The following is a 9339-nucleotide window of genomic DNA, read 5'->3' as shown; positions in this document are numbered from 1 at the left end:
AAGGTAACAAATACTGGGAGACTGAAGAACATCCTACTAAAGATTGAACGGGCTAAGCAAGGGTTGAAAGAGAATATAAAAAGTATACGGAAGTCAATGAAAATGTATATGGAAGTCAGTGATAACACCACAACCCAAAACCTCTGGGACGCACCAGGGTCGGTTATACGAGGACCTATCTAGCAAGTCAGGTCTTGCTAAAGAAGAAAGAAAGATCTCAGAGACACAACCTCACCTTACGCCTTAAGAGGCTGTAAAAAGAACACCATACGAAACCCAAAACATTCAGGAGACAGAAAATAACAATGATTAACGGAAATTAATGCTATTGAAACCAAAAATCAAACAAAACAAAAACAAAAACAACCTCAAACAAACAAACAAAGAAACAAACCAAAATAGGAGAACAGATCAATGAGCCCAGAAGCTGCTTCTTTGAAGGAATTAACAAAATTGATAAGCCAGTCATCAGTTTGATGAAAAGGAAAAAGGAAAGGGCCCAAATAAAGAAACGCAAGAATGAAAGAGGAGACATCACAACCAACACAGCAGAAAGGCAAACAATAAGAAGAGAATATTAGGAGCAATTATTTGCCAATACAATGGGCAATCTGGAAGAAATGGACAAATTCCTAGAAATGTATACACTACCAAAGCTGAAAGAGGAAGAAAAGGAAAATTTGAACAGACCCATCGCCAGTAAAGAAATCAAATTAGTAATCAAAAACCTGCTGGAGGAAGAAGACTGCAGGGCCAGATGGCTTTCCAGGGGAGTGCCAGCAAACATTTAAGGAAGAGTTAACACTTATTCTCTTGAAGCTGTTCTCACAATAGAAATGGAAGGAAAACTTCCAAACTCTTTCTATGAAGCCAGCGTTACCTTGATTCCAAAACCGGAAAGAGACCCCACTGAAAAGGAGAACTGTAGGCCAATTTCCCTGATGCACATGGATGCAAAACTCCTCAACAAGGTATTAGACACTCGGATCCAACAATACATGAAAATGTTATTCACCACGACCCAGTGGGATTTGTACCTGGGACGCAGGGCTGGTTCAACATCTGCAAAACAATTAACGTGATTCCTCACATCAATAAAAGAAAGGACGAGAACCACAGGATCCTCTCAATCGATGCAGACAGAGTGATGGACAAAATACAGCATCCTTTCCTGGTAAAACCCCTCAAGAAAGTAGGGATAGAAGGAGCACACATCGAGATCATAAAGCCATGTATGAACGACCCAACGTGAATATCATCTCAAGGAGCAAAAGCTCTCAGCTCAAGTCACGAACGAGACAGGAATGTCCACCGCCTCCACTGTTATTCAACACAGTATTGGAAGTCTTAGCCTCGGGCCTCTTCATCCTTCTGCTCCCCCTCTGCAGCTACTGCTTTTCCAGCCCTGGCTCTACCTTTCCTCCTCCTCCTCTTCTTCCCTCTGCTCACGTCCTCCTCAATTTCCTCCCCAGCTACTACTGCTCTTCGACTCGTGCTCCTCCTCTTGCTCGTCCTGGACTTCCTCCTCCTCCACTTCTTCCCTCGCCTGCACCCGATCATTCACTCGTCTTCCTCCTCCTGTAACTCCTCCCAGTCCTCTTCCTCCATCTGATCCTCCTCGTCCTTCACCTCTTCCTCCTCCTCCTCCAACTCTTCCTCCTAGGACTCTTCCTCCTTCTCCAGGTCCTCTCCTGCTACTGCCCTTCCTGCCCTACCTCTGACCTTTCACCTCTTCTTCCCTCTGCTCTCGTCCTAGTCGACTCCGTCCTCCAGCTGCTCCTGCTCCTCTGGCCCGTAATCCTCCTCTTCCTGGTGCTGGACATCATCCTCTTCCATTTGTCCTTCTCCTGCACCCAGTCATTCACTGCTCCTTCTCCTCCTCCTCTTCTTCTAACCCCACCCAATCCTCTTCCTCCAACTCCTCCTGCTCCTCCTCTCCCTCCACCTCTTCCTCCTCGGGCTCTTCCTCCTTCTGCTCCTACACTTCTACTCATGCTCTGGAACCCTGGCTCTATCTTTTCTCCCCACCCTCTTCCCTCTGCTCTCGTCCTCCTCAACATCCTCCCCCAGCTGCTCCTGCTCCTTTGGCTCGTGCTCCTCCTCATCCTGGACATCCTCCTCCTCCACTTGTTCCCTCTCCTGCACCCAATCATTCACCCTTCTCTTCCAGCTCTAACTCCTCCCAATCCTCTTCCTCCAACTCCTCCTCATCCTCCTACTCCTCCTCGTCCTCTTCCTCCTCCAATGCTTCCTCTGGACATCCTTCTATTCTCCAGGCACATCTTTGTCCCTTAAGACTACCACAATCTCCTCTAAGGACGGGAGCAATAGATCTCGCACTGCCCCCAAGTCATCCGCAATGAGCACCGGACCCTGCGGATGGGCTCTCACAGGCCTTTGTGTCCCTGCAAAAGGAGCCTGGCAACCTCCCAGGCCTCCCGGGGAGACTCGGTAGTGGGAACCTGGGAGCAGCGACGGGATCCCCGGTGCAGCGACACCCAAGGGATGGTCATATCGTGCTCTGTCTTTTCAACAACACCTACAGCAGTATCGGACCTAGAGGCCGGGACCCAACGGGCCTCCCACGCGACCCCTGACCAGCCAGCCTTGTGTCGGCAGCGCCATCCAGGAGGAAGCTCACCGACACGTATGCCAGGCCTGGGACCCCAAGGCGCTTCGATCACCCCCTAGGCGGATAAGGTCAGGCCTAGGTTACTGCATGGGACCTGATGCATCCGTACAGTCGTCCCCAGTTCCTTGTAGGACAGGTCGGACATCCTCCACTGGGCCATGGGGTCTCCATGCTGTCAGCTGGCAGCAGCCAACACATGACCAGCGGTACTGGGACACCGTCAAGCCTTTCCTCTCATGCTGGACGGTGGCCGTGTGTTTACCGAAAGCCCTGTATGGGGGCCACGGGCTGCGGGGAAGGCAGGTAGGTGGGTGGCCAGGCACAGACGAGACCACCCGCTGTGATCCCGCAGGGTCACTGGGACTTCACTTCCATCTGGCCCACACGCAAATTCTAGGGATGGGGCTTTGGGGGCAGTGCGGAAGCCTTGCAGCTTCAGCGTCAAGGAGCTGGGCACACACACCTGTGGGCACAGCCGGCAGCAGACTGGGACCAGTGTTCCTCCCTAGGCCCCTTTGACCGTCCACCACCTGAGAAGAATACTGGAGGGGCTGTACGGCTTTAGCCTCCCCAAAGCGCACACACAGTGGGCCATGTGCTGCCCACTGTGGTTTGGGGCAGGGCGGGGGGAGCCCGGTCAGAATCCTGACCACAATGTCCACAGCATCCTCTGTCGACATGCAACCGCTGAGACACTGAGAAAGGAACCCAGTTCCCCATTTACATGAGGCCAGGAGTCGACAAAGCCTGAGGCTAATCAGGGTCACCCGCACAGGGACTGAGAGGCGCATTCTGGCACCACTTACATGCAAGGGGAACACAGTTCTGGGACACACCTTGACATGTCCCCAGCCCAGCTGCAGCGACAGTGGTGATCTTGTGCTGCGGGGAGAGGTGTTGCTGGCAAGGAACTGTCCCCTCAGAGAGCAGCTGGCAGGCTGCTCACCTGCCCATCCACACATGGATCACGCACACCACCCTGCTATGGCACCCCTGGGGGACTCAAGTCACCTGAGGTCTAGGGTCCCAGCTCCTCCCTTTCCCTGGGCCTGGTGCACAGGAAGCAGAGAGGAGAGCCCCAAGGAAGAGCTGACTGGCGACAAAACATGGCTCGTCTGCCAAGAGCAGAGATTTTTGCTAGACGGCTCCCTCCAGGGAAATACCTACGCCCTCTGCACACCACGTAGCCTGACAGGTTGGGTTCCCTAGCTACCCTGTGCACAAAGCCTGGGCACACCATGTAGCCCCTACGTATTTGCTACTGTCGGCCCACCAGAGCCACTCACACACACACACACACACACACACACACACACACACACACACACACACACACTCACTCCCACATAGACACACACTAACACACACACAAGCACACTTACTCACTAGTGGTCCACTGGCCACTGGACACAGGCTGTCCTCCCCTCGGCCCCCCTCTTGACCTTGCACCAATCTCCCTTTTGCATCCTGACTTGAGCCCCCTGGCACAGCAACGATTGCACCCATCCCAGCGATTACCATCAGGACTCAGGAGGGAAGGGACTGCACTCTTGTATTCTGGCACCTGACCGTCCCACATAAGCACCTCATTCACACAGACCGCTGTGTCTCTCCTTGTCTCTCCAGTGGCCTAACCACCCACTCCTGCACACACAGAGACACACGGCTACGCAATCGCACGAACATATGCACGCTCACACTGCCGGCACCACCACGGATCTCAGGCCCAGTTTGCCACAGACGCCCACACACACTCGCACGAACTCACGCTGGATCTCTGCCCTCGTGCGTACTCTCTCCATGAATTCCCACTCATAAGCCTCGCTGCTGCCCACAACCCACACCTGCCCCTCCCCCTCACACATCTCCCATCCTGAGCCACTGTCTGAGGACAGGGCTCGGGGTCAAAGGAGCCCCGGGTGTGGGAGGCAGCAGCAAGGTATACTGCCATCGACTATGAGAAGGCTGCCTGCTCCTGAGTTGTCCGGGGACATGTGGTCTTAGCTCTGATCCTGACTGGAGGCTTTGCTGACTGGATTCTATCTCACCAAGGACACAACACCCCTCTGGGAGCAAGGGTCCTGGATGAAAACCCCCCGAGTCCTGGCCACACTGTACCACGACCCAATGGACCAATTTGGTCCCACTGTGCAATCCCCTTCCCTGCCTTTCGGCTCTGGCCTATACAATAAATCTCCAAATAACAGGTCTGTCTCTTCCTCCTCCTCCTTCCAGGCTCTTCCTGCCCAAGAAGGCAGGCCTCTGTGCACATGGCAACACCGGCCCCACCCCAGTACTGCACCTCTCCTGCACACACAGAATCACCCGGGCAGCGGCTAGGACAGTCACACTCAGGTCCCGTTCTCGTCGAGCCTCCTTGCGTCCCCCATAAACACACACAAACACATACACAAAAACAGAAGGGTTTTTAGCTTCCTGTATGTGTCCACATAAACATCGTGGAACCTCTTCAAGGCTGCCACACGTTATCTCTTCCTCAATTCTCTCCGGGGCACGTAGAAGACAGGAGACTCATCCACCCATCTCTTCCAGCACTGGTGGCGTCCTCCATTGTTTCTGCATGGGCAAAGATAGAAGCTCTGCGCCATTCACGCCCACACAGATGCAGAGCCCCTGACGCATGTGGGCACACGCAGACACATTTGCGTACACGCGCACACACGCACCCCCACGCAACAGACACCAAGAATGATACGGGATATTTGCAGATACATCCCAGATGGTGTCACTCTTGTGCCTCGCCCTTTTGCGATCCCCCTTGCTTTCTCACCCAGGGATTCATTTCCAGCCCCCAATGGCCTTGGACCAGTTCTAAGAATGGCTGTCGGGTTGCGGGAGGACATGGCGTGGTGGGGCACATGGAAGGAAGTGCGAGATTCTCACCACAGTGGCGCCTGGGGACACGGCAGCTCCTGACCCAAAGACTGGCAGGCAAATCCAGACTGAAGGAGCAGGGGGAAGCCCGGGACAGGGCGGACATCCACGGGGAGCATTTGTGGTGAAGCACTGCTCCTCCCCAGTTGCTCTCCAAAGCCCCAGCCCACAGCACAACTGCATTTGGTTTGCAGGCTTCGACCCTCTGTGTGTTTGCAGCTGAGTCTCTGCAGGTCCCCTGTCATCCTCCCACCCTCTCCCCATGCTACCTGTGTCCCTGTGTCGGCGGACCTTCCATTTCCAAGCCAATGTGTGGCCCACGTTCCCTTGCCCATACAACACGCAGGTCAACACACCGCATACTGGGGTTCTCACCGACACGTGAGCACGTCAGATCACTGTCTGCTGGTCCCTTCCTCCCTCAGGTAGTACTGCAGGGGATTGGGCCACAGGTCCTCGATGATGATCTGGAAGAGGACACAGGCCGGCGCCACATTGGGCATAGCCCACTCTCCTCTCTGGCCGGGGGCCACCCACATCCCCACTGCTGACGAAGGCCTCAGGGGCCCCACCTCGGCAATCCTGTTCGCCCCTGGGCAGCTGTGCTCACACAGCCAGTTGAACAAGTTAAGGCTGGTGGGGTCATGCCTGCGACTGGGAGCTCCACGTTCATAATCCCAGAACCACTGGACTGGAGTGGAACGCGATACCCTGTAGCCTGCAGGAAGAGAGGATTTGAGGAGCAAGCTGATGGCCTCCTCCCCACCCACCTGCCCCTCCCCCTCCCCCTCCCTCCTGCCCCTGATTCATGCTCCTCATCCCCCTGCCCCGCACCATCATGGGACCCACACCCTACCAGCAAAGCTCAGCTGATACTCCTTAATGATCACTGGGTTCCGGAAGTACGGGTTGGCCCCAAAGAAAAACATCACTCTGCAGCGGTACTTGGGATGGCCCACTTCTTCCACCTGCCGTGAGCAATGGGACAGGAGGGGGCAAGTGTCCTCCCTCGGGGTCCTGAGCTACTTGCCTGGCTGTGAGGGTGAGCACCTTTGCCTCACCTTCTCCTGCCCAAATCCCACACCCGACGGGACGGCCCCCAGCCACAGCCTCCCCGGTCTCACCTCCAAGTCGACCACGTAGCTGAGCACGTCTTTGTCCTGGGCACCGATCATGGCCGACAACTGGGGGTGATTCAGAATCTGTGCTGTGTCAAGGAGCTGTGCCTTCAGATGCTGTGGAAACAGACACAGCCCCCCTCCAACCCTCCCAGGCTAAGAGCAAGGGACTAGATCACGGCATGTGCAGAAAGACCAGGAAACACTAGTCCCCACACTCCTCAGCCTCTGCAGATGCATCAGACCCCATCGACACTGGGCAGTCCGTTGGCTTCCTGTACCTGCCACGCTGTCTGCACACAGCAGGGAGAGACTCCACTGCCTGCACGCCTCACAGTTCCTTCCTATATCTGACCTGTGTGGGCTGCCAGCAGCCCATCATAGCTTGTGATGTCGGCATGTGCTCTGACCCCTCCTCACGGCTGGGTTTCTTGGCATATTCCCGTGAAGACCTATGTTGTCACCAGCCTCCTGAGTCCAGATGGAATAACATGGCTTACAGGAACCCGACTGCACACTTACGCTGCAAGCAGAGGGTGTGGGAGGGAGAAAGAGATCGAGAAGCACGGACGAGGAGGGCCGAGGAGGGAAAAGGATTAGACACAGTGACACAGCCAGTCCGGAGAGAAAGACATGGGTGGGACCGAGCCGGACCCTGAGGACAGAGAGGGAAGCAGGGGTGGAGATACCAGGAGAGAATCCTCTGTGTGTGTGTGTGTGTGTGTGTGTGTGTGTGTGTGTGTGTGTCAGGGTCTGAGGAGGCAGCTTGTACCCCATTCGGAGTGGGTCTCAGTCGTCCTACTGTCTGGCAAAGGGGCGTGGCGTGGTTCCACTAAAGGTCATGAGTGTGTGTCTGAAATGCTCTCTTTTGAAGGAACTGCTAGGAAACGTGCACAGCCTGTGAATGTGAAGGTGGGTGTGCGGCCTGCGTAACTCTCCCATTTTGCAGCGAAATGTTTCCTTGCCTTATCTGCTCTGAGTGAAGGCTGCTTTGTGCTACCCTAGCTCTGGTAGCATGGGGACACATGGCTCGTGTCTGCAAGTAATATTTGAGACCAGCCTGCAGGCCAACGTTGGCGGAGACCTAGAGGAAACAGACCCAGTCACCAAGTCCCCCCATCCCCAACAACCGCCCCTGTCCAAGGCCTTACACTGGATCCCAGACCACACCAACCCAGGGCCAGGGACCATTCCCCAGCTCTCCTCTCTGGGGGCCATCGCCCTGAGGCACCCTGCTCTCAGTGCCCAGCCCTCCTGCACAACAGCCCCCGCCATCACCCACCAGCACAAGGAAGGATACCGCCTGGGCCCAGAAGCCAGGGATGTGCTTGATGATGGCCCTTCTGTGATCCAGGTAAGAAATCTGCCTCCGAAGAATCCTGCGCTTCAGCCGCCATAAGGCCCTGGAATCCTGGGCATTCCCAGCGCTGATCTCCAGCTGAAGACGCTCCAGTGCTGCCAGCGGGTCCTGGGCTGAGGCAGGACGCAGCGCTGGCTCTTGCTGCTGCAGCGGCTGTGAGAGCTGGGGCCCCTCCTCCGCCTCTGCATCTGCCTCGCGCTTCTCCTCTTGCTCCTGAAACTCCTCCTGCTGCTGTCTCTCAACTTCCACCTCCTCCTCCTCCTCGTGCATGTCCTCTGCTTCTGGCTTGGCTTCCTCAGAATTCTCCTCTCCAGCCACCTCATCCTTGGTCGCCTCGCCGTCCTCTTCCTCCTCCCCGATCACCACCTCAGCCGCCACCATTCCGTCATCCAATATCAGCACCAATTCCTCCGCTGGGCTTGCCACCTGTATCTCACACCCGGCCTGGGTTTCCTGCACAGGATGGGCGCTTGCCGCCCCTGAACCTGGGGACTGCGGCCAGCCCACGCCCTCCAGCGCCCCTGCATTCCCGCGGGGCCGGGACTCTCCACCTTTCGCATCCGGGACGATCAGGGCCCAGGGTCGGCGGGAATCTCCGCTTTGTCCGGACCGCGACACGCTGGCCATGACGCTCGGCCCCGGCCCCAGTGTAGCTAGGGCAGCCTCAGGACAAGGACAGGAAACGGCAGCAGGTGGGGGGAGCCTTGGCCGCAAGACCATTAGCTCCCTGAAGCCTCCCGCCGCAGCCCGCCAAAGTTGAGCGCAGGCGCACAGGCTCTGGGATTTGAGGACTCCGCATTGGCTGTGGCTGCTGTGGAGGAGGGGCCGAGACAGAGGCAGTGAAGAGTGTGCGCATGCGGCCTGGGGGCGAAGTGGTTCCAGGGCAGGTCAGGCCAGCTGGCCAGGTTCGGGGAGCAATCAGTTGCAAGACAGCAAGACAGGGTGCTGGCCGCCAGCAAGCGCGCGCCAATGGCCGGTCCAGGCTCTGGAGCGAGTGCCAAGGTGCCAGCGTGGCCCCCGTTTGCCGCATGTCCTCTTCAGCGCTGTCACCTTCCAGCCTTCACTTGGGAGGTCCCCGGTATCGCGCAGTCTGTGGTCGCTTGTACACCCTTTCCCCAGAGGCCTCACTACGGGCACCAGAGCATTCAGCACAGGATCGTCCACGCCGTGAGCCACTCCCTGCTCCGTGCCTTGCCCCTTCTTCATGAAGCTGGGGCAAAGCCTGGAGAAGTCCTTAGTGTCACGCCTACCGGGGCCACATGGCCGTCCCCACGGTATCTCCTCGTTGGCCGTCAGGCTGAGGGCGGCGGTAAGGTGGGTGCCCACCCAGAACC

General features: G+C 56.6%; 1 protein-coding gene across 1 annotated transcript; it reads right to left on the bottom strand.

The window, feature by feature from the left end:
• Positions 1–5922: 5922 nt before the first annotated feature.
• Positions 5923–8632, bottom strand: LOC128774591 (testis-specific Y-encoded protein 1-like). The gene is made up of 5 exons (XM_053893658.1): positions 7946–8632; positions 6652–6729; positions 6384–6495; positions 6100–6245; positions 5923–5994 (listed from the first exon to the last, which is right to left on the bottom strand). Exons 1-5 carry the CDS (start codon positions 8630–8632, stop codon positions 5923–5925), a joined length of 1095 nt encoding a protein of 364 aa, XP_053749633.1.
• Positions 8633–9339: the final 707 nt, after the last annotated feature.

The sequence above is a fragment of the Panthera pardus genome, unplaced genomic scaffold, assembly GCF_024362965.1.
Source record: "Panthera pardus isolate Hobbes unplaced genomic scaffold, ASM2436296v1 HiC_scaffold_333, whole genome shotgun sequence".
Taxonomy (NCBI): Eukaryota; Metazoa; Chordata; class Mammalia; order Carnivora; family Felidae; genus Panthera; species Panthera pardus.
This window is presented reverse-complemented; position numbering and strand designations above follow the sequence as displayed.

Excerpts from the sequence above, each read along its gene's own strand:
- LOC128774591 (XM_053893658.1), bottom strand. The coding sequence starts at position 8,632 with ATGGCCAGCGTGTCGCGGTCCGGACAAAGCGGAGATTCCCGCCGACCC. Across the intron at positions 6,496-6,651 it reads GCTACGTGGTCGACTTGGAG|GTGGAAGAAGTGGGCCATCC; the intron begins GTGAGACCGGGG and ends TGCTCACGGCAG. Across the intron at positions 5,995-6,099 it reads GGGCGAACAGGATTGCCGAG|ATCATCATCGAGGACCTGTG; the intron begins GTGGGGCCCCTG and ends GTCCTCTTCCAG.